Below are 21,129 nucleotides of genomic sequence, written 5' to 3'. Positions count from 1 at the left end.
AGCTCCCCGCACTTTATCGCTCCTCTCCTTCTTTTCTTTCTTTTTTTTTCTTCATTTCCCTTCTGTGTTTGTTTCTCCCTCCCAATTTTTTTTTCTTTCTTTTTTTTTTTTTTGCCTTTGACTTTTTCTGTCTCTTGCATGTTCCCTCCCGAACCCTTGAGGACAGTTGAAACCACCTGCTCGCCAATCGTGAAAATGATATGTAGGTCTAAGAGAAAGGGGGAACGGGAGACAGAAAGAGTGTGTGTGTGTGCGTGTGTGTGTGTGTGAAACAGAGTGTGAGGGGCTTCCAGGAGACTCTGATATCTAGGCCATGGGAGTCCAAGGCAGCCAGTGTGTGTCTGGTGTCACAGCAAATCAACTGTCAGCTGTACACCACCTGCCCGCCCACACATGCTTGTGCGCACACACACACACACAAATACACACACACACACACATACACCCAAAGTCTGAGGAGAGAGAGCCTAAGAATAGAACACCCAGAGAGTGTTGCTGCTTCTCCCTCTTCCTCCCCTTCCCTCTCCGTCTCTCTGCTCTCCTCCTGCCACCATCGGAGGTGTTTTGCAAGTGGCCTCCAACTCGACAGGAATCTTTTTTCCGCCTTCGTCCGCCCTCTCCCCAGAGCTCGGCCCAGCCCCGCTCGACCCACAGCGAAAATGAATCACCTGCACTCCCCTCCGCTCCTCTCTGCAGGTTTCACCAGTGGCTGTTGCGGTCTCTTCCGTCTTTTGAAGACGGGCAGACGTCATCCGCAGCCCTCCGGTCTCCTCTGCCGTTATTGACAGAGACGGAGGGAGGAAAAAGGGGGGGAGGGGGGGGTGGGGAGCGGCGATAAACACGGGAGGGACGCTTCTGAGGCCCGGGATTCGATCCGAGGCCGGGCGAAGGGGTGCGTGCGGTTTCGGAGGCCTCGACCGCTAAACCGTCTCCGGGGAGGCTTTTCAGGGCCTCTGTCCACATTAATGTGTGCAACCTGGAGATATTAGACAAGATGGAGCCTTTAGTGTTTGTGTGGGTGTCAGCACAAGGAGCGGTTAGGCCCTGTGTAGCATCTAATACAGAAGATATATATATATGTATGTGTATGTGTGGGCTTGTGTGCTTTTATGCAGTGTATTTATGTATATGCATGTGCATGTTTGTGTGTGCTGCTCTCAGTCTGGTCCCTCTGTTTCTCTGCTGTCTGTGGCCTCCTCTTCCCCATGAATACTAATGTGCTTCAAACCCCAGAGATCAACCCTCCTCCCTTCCCCTCCCTCCCTCCCTCCCTTCCTCCCTCCTCTACCAGCCTCCCTCCCTCCCTCTCTCCATCCCTGCCTTCCTCAGCCACAGTCTTCATTCATATCTCCGCCCCCTTTACCTTTCAACTTTCCCTCTCTTTCATCTACCCTTTTACTCCCCATCTTTTTCTCCTCCCCAAACGCCCTCCCCTCGCTTCCTCTCTCTCCCTGCCTTATTTCCTCATCCCTCCCTCCCTCCCCTCTTCCTTTAGCCTTTCCTCCCCCTTGATTTTTACCTCTCACACCTCGTTCTTTTCATCATTCCCTCTCCTCCCCGCCGTTCCTTCCCATCACATTGCGCAACTCCTCGTCTCTCATCCCCACCTCCCCGCTCCTCTGCTTCCTTCTCCTCCATGTTTTTTCCTCTCTCCCCCCTTTCTCCCACCTCCCTCCCTTCTCCTCCAGCCCTCGTCCTCCTCTCCTCCCTCCATTCCTTACAGTACGCCTCCCCGAAGAGGGCGCATAAACGAGGTCAGCACACCCGCGTGGATCCGTCACATCACTCAGGTGTTGCAGACGCGCGCGCGTGGCAAAAATTAAACGCGTGCACGCGCGCGTTCATTACAGCCCCAATGAAGAACTCCCCCCGTTAAACTGTACACCATTGAACCGAGCGCTCCAATTACATAAACGCCCTCACCCCAATACATTTTGACATCCTGAAAATTATTCACGGCCTAATTCATTTAAAATTGCATCCCGTTTCTTGGCCTCTTCAGGGTTTTTTTTCCCTTCTCTCTTCTCACTCTCTCTCTCTCTTTTTTTTTTTTTTTTTTTAACCACGGGCCTTGGAAGCAGACGATGAGCAGGGGGGTGAAGGGATGAGAGGAGCTTTCAGTTCCTTGTGTAACACAGAGGACACTGCTCTTCGGTAGCCTGCTGCCGCTGCTGCTGCTGACTGGACGCTCTCAAAGTTTACTGCTTTTCCCCACACAAAGGGTGAGTGTGGAAGTGAAGCCCTGTGACTGCCAGCAGAGCGTGCGTTCGCTAGATAGTAGGTGAGCGTAGGGGAATGAAGAGAACTGTGAGAGGGTATAAGGAGTGTTTTCGGGGCGAAAGGAATGAAGCGAACGTTTCCTCGTCATTAAGGAGAAGGGAGTCGCTTTAGGATGTGTATGTATAAGCCAAGGAAGAAAGAAAGAAAGAAAGAAAAAGTGTGTGTGTCTTTTTTGGAAGGGGGGGGTGTGTGTTTGTTCAGCAGTGGCAGTGGGAATAATGAAGGAATCCTGCAGGAATCCATTTCAGTCTGCATTCCTCCTGATGCAGAGTGGAGAGAGCAGTCAGGAGCAGAAAGCAACAGGCTACTGGAGATTGACCCCTCGTGCACGCACGCACGCACGCACGCACAGACACACGCTCTTAAGACAATAACTGGCTGTTATTGAAAAACACATACCGCGCACTGGATATACACAATTGCACGCAGGAACCCACCCACGGACACGGCTACTCGGAAAAGCACACGTAAATAGCACGAACGGGACTCACACAGACTGTTAGTAAACAGATTAAATTGGAGAAGCTGCACGCACGCACGTGAGCGTGTGGTGTGTTTGTGCGCGCGCGTGTGTTTGCATGTGCACGCAATTCACACTGCAGGACCACTTCAGGTTTCATCATCTTCTTTTCCTTTTTTTTTTTGCTTTCTTTCTCTTGAGAGCCGGCGGGGGGGAGGAGGAGGAGTGGGGAGGAGGAAGGGGGGAGGAGGAAGGGGGGGGTGTCTCATTCCCTCTCTTTTGTTGCTGTTGGGAGAGAGAGAGAGAGAGAGAGAGAGAGAGAGGAGCACATATCCATACAGAACGCTCTCTCCAGTCTCATTCACACCCACACACACACACACACACACCTCCCCCCTCCTCCCCCCCCTCTCTCTCTCTCACACACACACACATCCACAAAGATACAACATCAAAGAGCCGACACTGCCGAAGGATTACTTCAGCCACACACTGGCTCCTCAATCCGGGTCCGTTCCTCTCGCGGAACCCCCCTCTCGCCTGGCCTCACTTGGTACGGCCCAAGCATTCCTGCCAAGTAGCTTTCACACATGGAGGGGAAGCTTGTCTCAAGCAATTGCTGACAAGCTACAAACAAGACAGCCTCCCTTTCCCTCTCTGCACCCCCCACCAGCCCTCTCACCCCGGCAGCAGCAGCAGCCCAGGTCTGCTTAGCTCGCACCCATCCTCACTCCTCACCCTTTTACACCCTCTTGATCCCCCCTTCTTTTCCCTCCTGTCTCCTTCCCTTCGCCCTCCCCCTCTTCTCCCTCTCTCTGAGAATGTGGGGGCCCCACTAGCATAAATTGTCAGCTGTTCCTGGGCGTACTCTCCATGGCTCCCTAAACTCACATAAGCCTCCATATGCAGTCGCTGGTGGGGCAAGGGTAACCCAAGTAAGCCCTGTTGGTTATGAGTCTGAAAAAGTATACCCAGGCCCCTGAATAATGCTGCAGTGTGAAGGCACCGGGAGTTTTACTCTATAATAAGCTGCAACAGATACGGAGGCTAGCGGGGCTTGCGAGGTTACAGTCAACATACCCCTTCCCTTCGGCCCTTTTGGTTAATTAATGCAGCCGCTGTTATTAATCCGTGTCTTCATTGCACAAAGGCAGTGTTACACGCGAACATCACCTTTTTTCGCCGCCGACCCCTTCCTCTTCTGCGAGTTCATTTCAAAGCCTCTCACAAGTCACAAACAGCTGACCCCCGAGAGCCAGACCACAATCATTAACATTTACAGCAGTTTTTTTTTTTTTTTTAAATAACTGTGCCTTAATACAAATAATTAAATGTGTTGTTTTCCAGCCTTGAAGCCTTACGGGGATTTCTGCTCGCTGAGTAGTCACCTCCCTCTCATTTCCCCATCAATCAGATCAGCCCACAATGGAGGTGTCTCGAGGTTTCCAGAGGTGAGGGTTGATATGGCTGGAACCATTTTGCATTGTAGTTTTATTGTTGTCGAGCAGCCACCGTCATCTGCTAGTGCAGGCTGTCATCTAGTGTCGGGTTCGGGTACTGTTGTGGTTTTAAAGATGCAACAGTGTGTAAAGTTGAAGCTGAACAGCTGAACAAGTTTATTCCTTACAACCAGACTTCTCTGCTTTAAAAAAAAAAAAAAAAAAAAATATATATATATATATATATATACATACACACACACACACACACACACACACACACATATATATATATATATTTTCTCCCCTCATTGCAAGAGTTAGATGTGGCTGCAGAGCAACTTCAGATTTCAGTCATTTGCTGAGACTTTTGTGCAAAATGTTTTGACATGCAGCACCTGTTACGTGGTCACAATGGGTTGGAGGAAATGGTGAAGAGAAGTCCAGTCTGTTTAAAAAGTGTCTTACTTTGCCATTTTTTACTTTGCAAAGCCACCTGAAACTAAATTTAAAAAAATGCACATTATGCAGAGAGTAATAGTCTCAAACCTGTCAAAATAATGTGTACGTGTAACATTTTAACACTATTTAGATAGATTAGATATTTTTATGTCTTAATATCTGATTGCACGGCAACAGAGCACAGATTTCGTTCCTAAAGAAGTGACTCGTGTCTGAAGCTCTTCATCGTTCCCCCTCGATCGCGACCTCCTGCCGTCTGGATGAAGACTGCGCTGAAGTCAGTGCCGCAGCATGAAACTCCACTCTGAGATTCATAAAGCTGATATTGTGTGTTCACTCAATTTACAGTTTGTTGTATCATGTACTGTAAATGTTAAATGACGGTGAAAATATTCACTTTAATACTAAATACGAAGAAGAAAAGCAAATAGTGGTATAAAATAAAAACTAGAAAAATAAAAAGTTTAGGGACAGCTCAAAAAAACACAAGGTGTTGACCTGGCCTCCAAATTCACTAGATCAAAAACTGATCAAAGTATCTGTGGACCCCTCCCCTCAACCCAAAGACCCCCACTAATAACATCCTGTGACCAGACACCACAGGACACAAGATAGACCTACACAATATTAAGAAGGTGGTCATAATCTTATGCCTGATTGGTGTATGCACAGTAAATAAACATTTAATCCTCAAATTTAATGCTAAAAGCAGGACAATTTGCCCAAATGTTATCGGGTTCCTTACCAGTCTGCAGGTGCCACCACCTATTGATACTGGTCTAAGGACAATCATGGCAGAGACTCGCTCATGAGAAAGTTAATTTAGTTTGCATCGAAAAGGCATCAGGACACAGTGCATCAGTTCAGGACGCCCAAACTGACCTCGGCTGAAAGCGCCTCCAATCGGCATGTGAGCATCAGAACTGGAGCGCGCGACAGGAGAAAGAGGCCTCGTCTGATGAATCACGTTTTCTTTTGCGTCACCGGTCAGCTAAGGAACGTACGGCACCAAGACGCAAGGAACACCTGCTCGCTGTTGCCATGGAGACACGCTCAAGCGGCAGGAAGTGTCAAAGTGAGCGGCGCCGTTAACGTGACCGGCGGGTCAGCGGTTTTAATGTTGCGGCCGATCGTCGCGTGCGCTTCAAAAGAAGAAATCGAGGACGTAAAAGGCAAAAATTTATTCAGTCTTCTGACAGACAGCGAGAGACAGATCATTTCTTTCTAAAATCAATTTGTGAAACATAAACATCTCTGTATGTGCACACATTGCATTTAATCAGTAGGAGAAGTTGAAGCAGACCAAGACCGAGCGGCTTGTCCCGGGTTAAAGTGGAAGTCGAGATCAATAAAATGTAAAAATGCAATGACTCAGTTGCGTTGATTTTGCAATTCAGAAATTCACATTAAAAACGAGACAGGTTTCCCTTTTTAAAATTGGCAGCCTTAGAAAAGACGGTGGACTACAAATGGCCTGCAAATACACATGCGGTGGCGTCGCCGTAGCGCCCCACGAGACGTGGACTGGGCGTGAGTAGCAGATCAATACGAAAAGACGAGTCGAGTCATTTCAAAGTTAGCACACCGAAAAAGGAGAAAGACCCACTGAAACACTCAAAGGACAGGCTCATTCTTAAGACCACCACCCAACTTCAAGTATTCCCCTCCAGCACTTGCATCTCTTCAAGTATTCCCGCCGGGACCCCGAACCTTCAATTACATTACCACTTCTTAGGTTTACGACGTAAGCTATATTTATAAGTGCACTCAAAATTTTTCTATACATAGAAAAATAAAGATAACAATAAGTAGCAGTGATAGTTATGACGATCACTTTACATTTCATTTTTGTACACAACCGTGATGTTGAAATCACTTTTATACCGTGGCATCGCAATCCCCCGCCCCTCCCCTGAGTGTAATGTTCAAGTTTAACCTTCTGTAGCTACGGAAAAGCAAACAGGAACGGCAACCTTGGTTTGGTTATTTAAATAACATTAGAGATCACCGACAACGGCAACGATTAGACTCCAGAGTAGTTCTCCCCTCCCCACATGTCCGTTGTGCTTGTGTGTGACGGATGCTTTATGTACAAGCTGCTGATCGATCAGGCGCCTCCGGCGTCAGCCTTGATCCTGGAAAATAAACACGGGCGTCAAGAAACAGGCTGCAGAGACAATCAATGTACGTATTGAGCACGTGTGATCACGCCGCACTGGAGTGTATCGACGGCTGTTCCTGGAAGATGTATGAAGAGCGAGGGCAGAGTGCGCGCTCGACTCCTCGGCGCGACGGTTAAAACTTCACCGTCGGCTCCACGCGAGACGAACGGCGTGAAATTGATTGAGGTGCGGCGTCGGGGCGTCGCTCTCACTCACCTCAGTCTCAGTGCTTGAGCGGAGCCTGCAGCCGCCTCAGGACCCGGCGACGATGCAGCTCCGGCATTTGTACAATTTGGGGTCATGGGTGCGGATGTGGCTCCGTACATTCCTCAGTAGAAAGAACGTCTTGCTGCAGAGCTGCGGGGTCGACGGGACAAAGAGTTAACAGGACACGTGCGGGCTAAGAAGTCATCACACTGAGCCGAATGCACCAATCAGACATAACATTATGACCACTTCCTCATATTGTGTAGGTCTCCCTTGTGCCTCTAAAACAACTGTGACACATCAGAGAATGGACATGAGCCTCCTGTGATGCCTGACAACAGGATGTTGTTAGTGGGGGGGGTCTTTGGGTCCATAGGTTGAGGGGAGGAGCCTCTGTGGATCATCCCACACACAGATACTTGATCAGTTTGGGATCTAGCGAATTTGGAGGCCAGGTCAACACATTGTGCTGTTTTTCATGTGTTATGAGTTGTTCCCATGTTATTCACTACTCCTGGTCATAATGTTGTGGTGTATTCAGCAGTTTAAATATAACCATTACAATTAATCTAGCTAAATATTTTTATCTTGTGTCCATTATTTACATGCATACATAGATGGACAAACCTGCAGAGTGATTTTCAAGTTCATTGTGGGTTAAAATCCTCATTGTTTTCAGGCTCCCAGGTTTTCATAACTAACTAATCACTAATCAAATTATAATTTCCTATTTTGTCTTATTATGTTATGCTTATTTTTACACGCATATACACCTTCGAAACTGCAGAAATACTCCTGACGGGGTTTCTTCATGACACCGAAGTGCGGCAGATCGGTTTGTGTGTCACTTTTTGTTTTTTTTCAACAAAAAAAAGTGTTAATGCAAAGCTCACCACAACAAAAATTCATATTTTTTGTTCTTTTGTTGTTCGATATCCAGTTCACATAATCGTTCTCGAAGCTAGAAACAGGAAAGAGGCGGCGCGTGTGCGGAGCTAAAGGCTGGCTGATGATGCCAATGCCGACAGCTAGCAACTTGAGACGGCACCCACCTGTCGCTCAAAGCAGCCACACCCTTAATTATGCATAACTTTAAAGCCTTGATATAAAGTTACATAAAATCTCTCCGCATGTACAACTACAGTTAACTCCAGAGACCAAACCAGGTTTTGGTTCCAGGCTGCAGATTATGACACTTCCATGTTAGCTTCACTTTAGCCTCATTATTTATGTGTCTTAAACACTTTCCGGTTGCTTTCAGATATTTCTTACTTTAGCCTCTTGAGACCCTGTGTCCTCATACGTTGATGTTTTATTGAGGCAGATTATTCTGCTTCATTTAAATTTTTATGCTCCTAACTAGATACTAGTTGGTGTAAAAACATGATGGCGGTTCATTTCAGCGGATTCATTCTGCAGTCCATCACTTAACAAAAGAGCAAAAATGTACAAAACCTCATCACATTTTACAGTTGAAACAGTTAATTTATGTTTATTAATGTTTCTAGTTTAATGTGACATGCAAACGTAACAAATTCCATCAATATAACGAGCTCTAACTTCACTAATTACCAAGTACTCGTTTGAGGACATTGGGAATTCATTATTTGCAATTCTGTCTTTGCAAAGTCATGTTCAGTTTTATATTTTGTTACATATTGGTGACTTTAATATAATGTACAGTGAAATAATCTGTGTCCACATATAGAGGACATATTTTTTTTCCCCAAAACTACTTCCTGTTCAAAGATGACGATTAGGTCCTACTCATCCCAAATACATTGGAGAAATTAAAAATGTAAGCCAAACTAAAACTAAAGCTCAGGTCTCCGGAGGTTAAACTTTTATCTACTTCAAACATCAATTATATTTGTTGGGCCAATATTTTGTGCGCCCTTTGAAAACTGTAGAAATAATATGTTCCTATATGGTAGTATGAGCAGATTTCTGGGGACAGTACTGGTTTTGGACGACCTACTTGAAGCTGTCCCCTAAAATGTCCCTGATTTTAGCGTTTTATGAATGAGAAAAAAAAATAAAAAATCACTGCGCTACAGGGCATCCTTGTGACCACCAAAGTGCTGCAAAACCTGCTGTTGTGACTTTACTATTTGCCCACACAGGCACATGAAGCCTTAACCCTTTTTTTTTTTTTTTGCTCCAGTCATGTGGTCCTAGCTGTTAAGGTTTAGGAAACATAAGTCGCTTGCTTACCGGACACGGCCAGTGTTTGCCCTCGATGTGCCTGAGCCGATGCATGATCAGAGCATCGCAGTCCTTGTAGGAGGTTGTGCACTGCGGACAGGCGTGCGCCGCCTTTGGGACTTTGGGGGCTTGACTCCGAGGCCCGCGAAGCTGCTTTAGCCGCGCTCGACGTATGGCATCCAGCATGGCACAGCTTCTGCTGTTCAGAGCAAGGAGTTTATCCTGTTGCTGGTGAGACGACAGCGAGGAAAAAAAAAAGTATATGTGATTTAAATTAAACTGCTGCAGATACGAATAATGTACAACAATTTCACCAAAGAAGGAAACATTATTTGTAGCCGGTTACGTGTCTCTAAAGAGTCCCGTGATCTACCTTTGGCGTGGTCCGTGTGTTTTTTGAAGCAGCGCGTTTGGACAGGTGCAGAGTAGTGTTCTGGGTGTTTGGCTTGGGTCTCCGAGTTGCGCCTCGGCTGACTCTCCTCTCCTCCCTCTCCCTCTTCACCACGGGCAGGATGGGCGGCCCTCTGGCTCTCAGTATCCTGTGCGGGGACTCCTTCGCTTCGAACTTCTCGCCGACCTGCGACACGGAGCGCGTCAGGCAGATGTCCACGCTCTCCTCCTCCTTCTTCACCCCCGTCATGGGCCCCCCCGCGGGCCGACAGAAGCTGAACAGAAAACCGGAGTCCAGTAATTTGATGGGGGGTTTGCTTTGGCGTTTGCCCAGGTCCGGTGATGGAGGATCGTTGAAAGGTACCCCGACAGGCACGGGATCCGCCGGCTCCTCTTTGATGACTTTGTACAGAGGGTGGTTGTAGATGGACGGTGGAGGCGAGTGCTCTGGAAACTGAAGCCCGTCAGGTTCAATGTCCTTTACATTTGGTCTCGCGTCCATTACGCCCTTTAGCGCCTGGGTCCCCACCTTCCTCCCCTCCTCTCTGGGGTCAAGCTTCGCCTTCTCCATCTCTCTCGCGGAGCCCCGCCTGAATTTGCCCTTTGTGGCAGGTCGGCCACTGTTGTAGCGCAGCGTTTTGACCTTCTCCACGCTGCCCTTGTGTCTGCCCTGCGCCCTCGGCGAAGGCGGGGACGTCTGCGGCGTGTGGCCGCTGCGGCTGTTCGATGAGTGTCGAAGACCTGAGATAGAGTATTCAGCTGGTTCTGACTTGATCCTGACTGCGCTTCTCGCAAGGTTCTTGTTGGCGCTGCGTCGCAAAGGCTGCTGGATGTAAAAGTGGGAACCGTCGCCCTTTCTCACAGATCGCCTGAGCTCCCTCCCCCCAAAGGAGGCTCTGGATGCAGGCTGGAACAAGTCAGGCAACACGCCTTTACTTCGCATGCTCCTGTCACTGGGAGGAATAAGCTTCTGGGTGGTTTTTTGCCTCTTAGCCGTGGCTCGCTGTGCGCTCACGGGGCCCACGGGCTTGGTTTTTACAGACTTGTTGAGGAGGTGAGTGTTGATGGTATTACAGAGGGGAAGCGTCAGAGTCACATCACCGTAAGGTAGCACTGGAGATGACGAACGGGGTTTCCGCCGCTTGGTCAACGAATAGTTGTTGGCTTTCAGCTTCCTCAGACGTTTCTTTTGTCTCCAACCAATCAGATCTTCTGGTCTGGGCAGGAGAGCAGTCCTCTGCAGCCCTAACACGCTCATCAGCTTGTACTTTTCCTGTGCTCTGGCAAAATCCTCTTCATCCTCTCCAACCTCTTCCACTTCCTGCTTGACTCTCACAGGGCTGCACACGGGGCTGGGCCTCGTTCTGACAGGGTGAGATTTCCTGTTCCGTCGAGGGGTCTCCGTCATGGGCAGCAGCCTCTCAACCTGCTTGGCGGCTCCGGGAGTCGAGCGGAGGAGACGAGCGTTCGACGGAGATATGGGCGAGTAGTTCTTCGACTGTGGGGCGGCCATGGCATGTCGGGGCGTGGCGGCCTTTTTGGAAGAGGGAGACTTGAAGTCCATGAGCTTCATCCTGTTTGAGGGACTCAGAGGGAGGCCGTTATGGCTCTGGGGTCTCGACATCCTGCGCAAGTTGCGGCTGGGACTTCCTTCAAAAGACTCGTCGGACGCGTCCAGTGTCAGATTGAAGCTGCTGTTCATGTTCTCCCCTCGGCCCAAACCCCCTTTGCCGTTCTTCTGCCGGTGATGACGCTCGTGAAACGAAGCGGCACAGGCTGAGGTGAAGCCTTTTCCAGGGTGGAGTCTCTCTTCCTGCTCCTTAATGAGGGCGGAACAGGCTTCCACCGCAGGCCACATGCCCAGGTGGCGGGCCATGGTGATGACTTCGGGCAGGTCCTCCTGGCGGACGCACAGGGTGGAGGAGTAGGAGAAATCCAGCAGAGACAGAAGGCTGTCTTCACTAAAACCTGGGAAAGAGAGCCGACACTGGTCAATCAGGGGGTGAGATGAAAGAGATGAAGGAGGATTTGGTGTAAATAGTCGTGGACACTTATGCTGCTATCTGAGGACACACGTGAAAGATTTAAGAAAATGATGACGCGGACTACATCCAAAATCAGGGTCTGCGTTCTGCAAGTACTGATTTCAATAGGTCTTAACATATAAGCCAGACAAAGATCTGAAGGGCTTCAGTCTGAACTGGCTGACAAGGCTACGGTATTGTCTGCAGTTCTCTGTATCTTACAAACCATTGTATGAGGAATGGTACGAGACCTTGGCAAATCAAGACGTGTCACGTGCCTGAAAAAATACAGTTTTACATCGCAGCAGTCGACGTTAACGGACAAACATAATCAGTGCACCCACATTTCTAGCCACGGTGCTAACACAGCCTCAGATAAACATTGGTGAAAATACTTAAACGTATGACTTAACTACAGCTGCAAAAATTAGCTTAGCTGGATCACGGACAATTTATCAAAGGAGTTTTCAGCCTACGCAAAATTATAGCCTGCATATGTTAATATTTTGTCTTGGCTAAACAGTTAAGTCCGCCTAGCAACTAGCATTTTGAAAGCAGGCATCAGGGTATTTTAACAATTTTATGAAATTACTGTGAAAAACCTTGTAATTTTGGTGAAACAGTGATTTCGAGGAACCACATTATCATTTATAATTACTGGAAAAATTAGCAATCCAACTAAATCAAGGCCCAGGTTATGTAGAGCCATTTAGCATTTGCTGTTGCATCCGTTTTATCTCCCTTTGGCAGCTTGTTTTAACGGATGAAAATGTTCTTAGATAAGCAAACAATCTCTTTAGAGAAAAAAAAAACCACCAAACGTCTGCTTGAGTTGGCTCCTTAACGTATTTAAGTTTCTCTACACTTTGGACGGTTAAACAAACAAAAAAAAAGAAAGCAATTTGAATTTTTAATTCATTTATATGTATGAAAAGTATGCAACACTGGAAGGTGGAATAAAAACCCAGGATATGACAGTCATATGTTGCACATAACTTTGAACGCTGCTTCCCCAGTTTGCAGCTTCAGAACGGTTTAAGAGGAAGAGATTTCTAAACCTGTTTGACCACCGAAAAGGAACTTTGAGTGGAGTTTACAATTATGTGATATATTATAACTGGTTGTTCTTTCTCTGTTTAGGTTCTGACACAGAGGTTGAATAAGCTAAAACTAAGAGCCAAATGTTGTTGTTGTTGTTGCGGGGAAAGACTTGAGTCATGTGATGAGAACGCCTTAAGGTCCTCATCTAGCCACTTAACTGAAACACAACGCAAGCAGTGATGCTTTCTAGGTCACTTCGGTGGCCTCTAGGTATCTGATCTTACCAGTGAGATCTATGTCTGCTTTCATGCTCGAGTCCATTTCTGTTAAGATTTCCTGAAAGTGATCGCTGACGGCCGCCAGCACGGCTCTGTGCGCCGAGAAGGATCGGCCGCCGGTGCGCAGGGTGATGTCGCAGAAGAGCCCCGCCTCCCGCTGGCTCCTCAGCTTACTCAGCACGTCGGCGGCGTTCGACGCCACGGTCTTGGTGACGCATCCTCTGCCGCCCGGCGCCTGAGAGGCGGAGGCAAAGACAAAAAAAAAAAAAAAAACAGACAGAAAGGCATCATTACATGAATAAAATGTGTGAGAGAAAAAAAAAGAACTTGCAGGATGCGAAAAAGCGAGAATGAGAGATAAAGTGTGAATTAAAATGTGTGAGGCGCAAAAAGATGAGGCGTCGACAAAATGGAGAGGAAATCGAAGTTTGACGGGAGGAGAGAGGCCGTTAGGAATGACTCCGTAGACTGCAGTTACCTTTGATTTCTTGCTGCGCTGACTTTGACACTCGGGACAGGCGAGGACAAAGTCTCTGATCTGGAAGTACATCCCTGTTGGGAAGACATCAGATCGTAAGGCGAATAAGACATGCAGGGAGTCAGACACGGCTTAAAAATGTGCAAGAAGACAGCTGCAAATCTGAAACTTAAAAAAACTCAAGATATATTTAGTATCGGCTAACGACCCTGATGAGAGAAAGTCCACATGCGGGAATGGATTAAGCACGAATAAAACAAATCGGGGCATACTCAGCTGTCATTTATGTCAATCAGGTTTTTTTTTTTTCAAATATTCAAGCAGTCAGAAGGTGTTTTACGACTCGGTTGGTATAGTTTCTCAGGATGCCGTGCTGTGAAGTCAAATATATAAAACATGACGGCGGTGTTCATACCATCCCACCAGTAGTTCTCAGCCACACATTTGTAGGTCTCCTCCAGGGAGTGGTGTCTCTGGCCAGGTCGTCGCAGGTGGAAGGTGGAGACGGCCTCGTGTCTCCGGTCCTCGTTCAAAACCTCCCGGTAGTTGATGTAGCCCTTTTCCAGCTTCTTGCGGTACAGCTGCCCGTCAATCACCTCGAAGTTGGGCGACCACCGCGGGGCGGGCCCGCATCCTCTGGAGAACCCGGGTCGCTCTCCGGGGGAGTGGGTGCAGTCGCGGGCCATTTTGAACCGTGCTTATGCTCCAAATTTAAAAAGACACAACTTTTTTTTTTCCCCCAAAGTCTTAGGAGACAACAGCTCGTTTCCTCCTCGTAGTAACCAAAAACACACCTCTCAGGCAACGCTCACCCTGAAAACACTGTCCACGTGAGTGTGATGACAGCAGGACCTGAACAATGCAACCCCTCCTAACAGTCTAGTACAGTCTAGGAGACAAAGTCAGATGGGAATCAGCAGCATTTCATTGGACGCCCCTGCCTTGTATCCTAGCTGTCAATGAGAGCATCACTTCTCCAAACACTTGAAGACCAACATCCCTAAAATATAAATGGTTAAGTCACACTTCCTGTTTGTAGCACTTATGATCAGATGTATGAGCGGCCTCTAAAAATTAGGCAACATCAAACAGAAAATGTCCCAGATGCGTATGAGTGGATAATATGGGGAGCCGGGAGAGTATCGAGCCAAGTGATGTAAAGTCACCACTACGACTACGTAACCGGGCTTCGCCGCCAACCTCTCACGCCGGCAGTCCGTCTTCCATCAATTTATTTCTGGGGTCGGTCGGGAGTGGCCTCTGGGGCAGGATGACGGCGGGCAGCCTCACCTCCGGCGTTAACTTGAGATTTCTTTTCGCCAACTCGAGTCGGAAGCAACATGATGACGCAGCTATCGGCTCAGCATCGCCAGTTGAACGACCTAAAAAAAAAAAAAATAAGAGCGACGTTGTCTCCCCGAGCGGACGCGAAAATGTTGCTAAATCACCGCCGCTTCACCGCAAAAGCGACCCAACAAGCTCCGGCTACACACCCGACATAGTTCACCCCGCTCTTGTTGCCCCAAAGCCAGCCTAGTAGGCAAATATTTCAAAATGTTCAAACTCGTAACCTTCTGTTTGTTGCTAATCAGCGGACTAACCGAGACAACGTAACCGCCGACTGCTCCCCGCCTTCGCGCGAAGCCCATTGGACGAGGCGTTAAAGAGCCTCGGAGAGTCGGATTGTGATTGGTTAATAGAGCTGTCAATCAAATCTCCGAGGATCAAGGTAGGTTGTTTGCTCACGATGCAAGTATTGTAGTATTTGCCTCACTTGCAACACTCAGTGAAGTTGAACGTGATACACCCTGTAGATATTTTCTTTCTTTCTTTTTTTTTAGTTTAATTTATTTCAAACATGTAAAAAGCCAAAAAAATAATCATACACGAATGGACACAATGAACATAAATAACACAAAATGAAAAATAAATATGAACTAAACATAAACTGAAAATTCCATATTCTACATGTCCGAAAAGGATTCGGAGGAAGTACAGACTTATTTTATGGCACCCCTTCTCAATAGATCAATAATGCTTCCTGTTGGTCAATAAATCCACCAGGGTTTATTTGTATAACCATTTTCATATAAAATGTAGCACAAGGTGCTTTACACAATAATCCCACCTGCACCCTCCAAACTCCCTCCCCCTTCCCCAGCACAGACAGACAGGCAATTTAATAATCTGTGAAGCACTACTGAAGAACTGTGGAATGAGTATACTACTACTACTACTACTAATAATAATAATAATAATTTTATTTCTTTTACTATTAAATTAAGTCACATTTTGAAACGTTAGCTGCAACGATTATCTTGGTATCATCTGTAAAAACACCAAATTAATTTTACATTTGTTTTTGCTCGTTTTTTTCACAGTTTAATGTGACAACAGCAGTCAAATATATGTGTAATGTGAGTATTAATTTCTATGATAGTAAGAATATAATATTTTCTGGTTATTATTCTCCTCATTATAATAAAGCAAGATGGTAATAATTCATATCAGGTAATCAGATAAAAAGAGAAAAGGGAGTTTGCAACGACATATAACTTGTTTTGAATCTTGTATACTTTTAAAAAAAATTCAGATGACAAAATCTACAGTACGCATTCACACAAGACATCGTAATTATTATTCTTGCGTTCCTGTATCCACTTATTTTTCCTGGCTTGTATCAGCAAAGGCAAGAAGCTAAATCAGCTACATACATTAATAATGTATAGCAGTAATAATCCTGCGCTGCCACCCTAATGCAGACACACACTGTACAGTTCAAATAAAGACATCATACGGAAATGCCTGGCCTTGTATTTGAACTATTTAATCACCTTTGAAACAGAGTCTACGGATATGGCAAACGAAGCATGTTTGAATATAACCAGAAGAACCAGCGCCATTTTCAAACATTTATTCAAAAATATCCGTATCAGTCATATTTGTCTAGCTAGTGTTGCCCCTTTTCCAGTAGATTTAACTGTGGCCCAGATGGAATAGTTGGTTGTCCACTGATCGCAGGAATACCACATAACAAGGGCCGACATCAGCATTGCTCCTGATTGCTGCTCTACTTCCACTGGTGTGTGAATGTGTGAATTGGTGAACAATAAACAGTGACACTGAGGTAGTAAAGTGAAAACTATTTACTGTTTAACTCCCTGTCGTGCATATTTGTTCACCAGTCTGTGAAATCAGCTTCAGTTGTAAGATATTTGAGGGTGTTCTTGCATTAAATTCCCCTCAAAGATATTTAAATCTGGTCGTTTCATAACCAAACATATCCACAGGCCAAGCAACTCTGTGACTGATTGATCCGTTCAGATATGTCTTTGCTGGTGCGTTCATTGACAACCCATACTGTAATGTTCTTTTTGGACAGCCAAGGCTATTTCCTGGTGCAGGTCAAATCTGTACCATGATTGTGTCGGCTACCCTTTAACACCAGCAGTTACAAGACCTACCTGCAAAATATACAGGAGAAGTTTGGGGTTCTAGGAGACTCTTTTTTAGCATTAAACAAATGTCTCTTGAGTTGTATTTACAAGGAAGAGCAGCCCTGGACAAATTTACATTTGAAATCGACACCTTTTCTACATAATTTTGCTTACATTCAAATTTTTTATCTTGGTTAATTTTTAGATCCCTTTTAGATCCCTTGTCTGTGTTGTTTTTTTTTTCCTTCTCTGAAAGTCTTTATTTATTGTCATGATGGCATCTCCCAGTTTAACAACAAGAACAACAGACACCACGTGTCAAAGGTTTAAATAGGACTGAGTCCACCTGACACTACTTGATATTTTTGTCACTGTCATCTCATCTGAAACCAGATCCTAATTTTAAAATGGTGAACGTGATAAATGTGAGAGCATACGTACATTTCCTGCTTCACTGATCTTCATAAATTGACTGGAGCCATTAAAATAAATGAAAAGTGTCAGTATTGTGACACTTTTGTTTAAAAGAGAATGACATGTGGATTTATAACAAAAACTGACATTTTTGCTTTCTCAGTGAAAAAAAAATGACATTTTTGTAAGAATTGCCATGTGTTCAGAAGATTAAAAATGTGGTTTTACATTTTGCACTTCATGTATAGTACTGTGTAAAAGGTTTAGGCAGGTGTGGAGAAAATGCTGTAAACCAAGAATGCTTTCAGAAATATCAGTAATGATTATTTATTTTTATCAATTTACAAAATCCAAAATGATCGAACTAAAGTCACATCAATATTTGGTGTTACTACCTGTTGCCATTTGTAGGATTGTAGACGCAGTGGTCGGCCAAGGAGGATTATTTCCCTTCGACAGTGGAAGATGTCGAGCAGTTCCATCAGCTCAGAACTGGCAGAAACCAGTAGGACCCAGGTACACCCATCTACTGTCTTCATGGGAGAGTTACAACCAGAAATCCATCCCTCTGACGTGGAAATAAAGCCAAGAGACTCAACTGTACACAACAACTTAGGAACTGGGGTGCAGAAATATGGCAGCAGGTGCTCTGGACTGATGAGTCAAATATATATATTGTAAATATTTGGCTGTAGCAGAAGGCAGTTTGTTCACCAAAGGCCTGGAGAGCTGTACAATAATGAGTGCAGGCAACAGTGAAGCATGGTGGAGGTTCCTTGTAAGTTCGGGCCTTCAGTTGTGCAAATGGAGTTGGGGATTTGGTCAGGATTAATGGTGTCCACAATGCTGTGAAATACAGGGAGATACTTATCCATCATGCAATACCACCAGAGAGGTGTATGATTGGGACCAAATTTATTCTGCAGCATGACAAAGACACCAAACATACAACTAAGGTCATTCATAACTATCTTCAGTGTAAAGAAGAACAAGAAGTCCCGGAAGAGATGGCATGGCCACGACAGAGCCCTGATCTCAACATCAAGGAGTGTGTCTGGGATTACATGAAAAGACAGAAGAAGGATTTGAGGAAACCTACATCCCCAGAAGATCTGTGGTTAGTTCTCCAAGATGTTTGGAACAATCGACCAGCCGAGTTCATTCAAAAACTGTGTGCAAGTGTAGCAAGAGCTGATGCTGCGTTGAAGGCAAAGAGAGGTCGCACCTAATATTGATCTGATTTAGATTTCTCTTCTGTTCATTCGCTGCAGTTTGTTAATTGATGAAAATAAACTGTTAACACTTTTGAAAGCATTCTTAGTTAACAGAATTTTTTGACACCTGCCTAAAACTTTTGCACAGTAACCTATATGGAGGACATTTTGCACGAGCTTAGCAAGTGAGATGACATTGCAACATTTACTGATTATATTAAGAATCTTAATTAGTAATGTCATGAATGTAATCTAATGTAACCAGATTATTGGGATTGTCTATTGTATGTCTATTATATGTCTGTTTGTATGTTGTTTTATGTTGAGGATATCTGGCCAACATCTTGCCGGTTAGTTGTGGGAAACTGGGCCCCCTATTAAAAGCTTTAAATAGCTTCTTTGGGGTGCCCCCCTTTCACACATCTAACCTCCGCAATTGTTGCAATTGACCAAAGGTCCTCAGTCCCCACTTAAGACAGAATATAAACAAACAAAAAGGGAGACTCAGCATTCAAAGGATTCTTTGTATAAAATGACAGAATGTATGTCGTGTGTGTGAAGCAGACTAAACTAAAACTAAACTCACATCTCAGAGGTCACATCCTTTGTGTAGCCGGGAGCTGAAGGACTTTGTCGGCCCTGGAGTGGATGAAGCCTTTTCATTTAACCTCCAGAGACCCGAGCTTTTATTTGGTCTGCGCTTTTAATTTCTCCACGGTATTTGGGATTACTAGGACCTTAGATATGTATAAAAACTAAGCATCGTCTTTGAACATCTTTATATATATATATATATATATATAAATGACGTCCTCATATGTGGTCAATGGGATTATTTCATTATTTACATTCCAATAAAATCACCCAGTGTGTGACAAAGTATAAAACTATCTATTTTAATACCTAAACATGGCTGAGCAAAGACAAAACGATGAAGTCCCAACGTCCTCAAACAAGTACTTGCTAATTAGTGAAGTTGTAGCTTGTTGCCATTGATAAAATTAGTTGAATTTGTGCGTCAAATCAAACTACAAACGTTAATAATAATAAATAAATAAGTTTCAACTAAAAAATCGTCTGTAGAATGAATCCGCTATCATGTTTTTACACCGACTAGTGTGTTGAACCCTTTGCTTCCACTAGATGGTTGACTAAAAGGTCCACTAATGAGGACAACGGGTTTAAATGAAGCAGAATAAGCGATAAAACTTAATGTCCCCATATGTGGACGCGGGGTCTCAGGAAGTTTAAGAAACTGTGAGTTTGACTTCTAAAATGACTAAAGGAAGAATTCACCGAAACCTGATTCACATCTACTCTGCAGATTCTACATTAGTCCATAATTCTTATATAACTGTAAAAATACATACAATACGAACATTTTTATTTGGGATCAGAAATGGCAACGTCGCACAAATCTCCCTCTTTTTCTTTATAGGACCAACGTGGCCTCTGACTAAGCCACAACTGTGTCCCTGCACACCCACACGAAATTATAAAGGAACCCAGTTTATGGAGAGATTTGGCAGAGCGGCCTCTCGCTGGAAATAATTTATTTTCTAGTTTTCCATAAAGTAAGATATCTCCTGCCAAGAAAGAATCCATTAAGAGGCAGAAATTGTTCATTCAGCTTCAAAAAGAGTTATTTCTGGTGGGTTTAGCCTGAGAAAGTCACTCTTTTTCTCAGTGGAGGGAAGCATGGAAAATGGAATGAAATGTAATATCTGAAATGATAATAATGAAACAGGTGGGAAGCTGGCAAATTGAAGCCTTGACATTAAACTGACAACAGCTTTGTGCCTTGACTTTGCCACAGTGAATAATTAAGAGATGGAGGGCGTAAATTCTTTACTAAAGGCATCAGTGAGGAGGCTGATACAAACTCATAACTACATTCATCACATTAGAGCAAAGGATTTTAGATAGTATAGTAGGTTATGGAGTAGGTCCATAAAATAATTATACACTCACTGGCCACTTTATTAGGTACACCTGTTCAACTGCCTTTTAACACATATAGCTAATCACCCAATCATATGGCTACAATTTAATGCATTTAGGCATGTAGAGGTGATCAAGACAACTTGCTGAAGTTCAAACAGAGAATCAGAATCGGAAACAAAGGCGATTTAAGTGACTTTGAACGTGGTATGGCTGCCGGTCTGAGTATTTCAGAAACTGCTGCTCTACTGGGATTCTCACACACAACCATCTCTAGGGTTTACAGAGAATCGTCCAAAAAAGAGAAAATATCCAGTGAGCGGCAGTTGTGTGGACGATAATGTCTTGTTGATGTGAGAGGTCAGAGGAGAATGAGCAGACTGGTTGGAGATAATAGAAAGGCAACACTAACTCAAATAACCGCTCGTTACGAGGTGCCACTCCTGTCAGCTAAGAACAGGAAACTGAAACTACAGTTCACACAGGTTCACCAAAATTGGACAATAGAAGATTGTAAAAACGTTGCTTGGTCTGACGAGTCTTGATTTCAGTTGCGACATTTGGATGACAGGGTCAGAATTTGGTGTAAACAACATGAAAGCATGGATCCTGCTTTGTATTAACAGTTCAGGCTGGTAGTGGTGGTGTAATGGTGTGGGGGATATTTTCTTGGCACACTTTGGGCCCCTTAATACAA

At 45.1% G+C, this 21,129-nt stretch overlaps 1 protein-coding gene across 1 annotated transcript; it reads right to left on the bottom strand.

Moving 5' to 3' along the window:
* Window positions 1-5,807: 5,807 nt before the first annotated feature.
* si:dkey-229b18.3 lies at window positions 5,808-15,052 on the bottom strand. The gene is made up of 8 exons (XM_047601019.1): window positions 14,920-15,052; window positions 13,842-14,808; window positions 13,427-13,500; window positions 12,955-13,183; window positions 9,589-11,573; window positions 9,225-9,443; window positions 7,020-7,160; window positions 5,808-6,776 (listed from the first exon to the last, which is right to left on the bottom strand). The coding sequence occupies exons 2-7, from the start codon at window positions 14,110-14,112 to the stop codon at window positions 7,056-7,058; spliced, it is 2,883 nt and encodes a 960-aa protein (XP_047456975.1). The 5' UTR covers window positions 14,113-14,808; window positions 14,920-15,052; the 3' UTR covers window positions 5,808-6,776; window positions 7,020-7,055.
* Between the last annotated feature and the right edge of the window lie 6,077 nt (window positions 15,053-21,129).

Source organism: Mugil cephalus, chromosome 12 (genome assembly GCF_022458985.1).
Source record: "Mugil cephalus isolate CIBA_MC_2020 chromosome 12, CIBA_Mcephalus_1.1, whole genome shotgun sequence".
NCBI lineage: Eukaryota > Metazoa > Chordata > Actinopteri > Mugiliformes > Mugilidae > Mugil > Mugil cephalus.
Note: the sequence above shows the minus strand (reverse complement) of the source record. Positions and strands in the feature narration are given on the sequence as shown.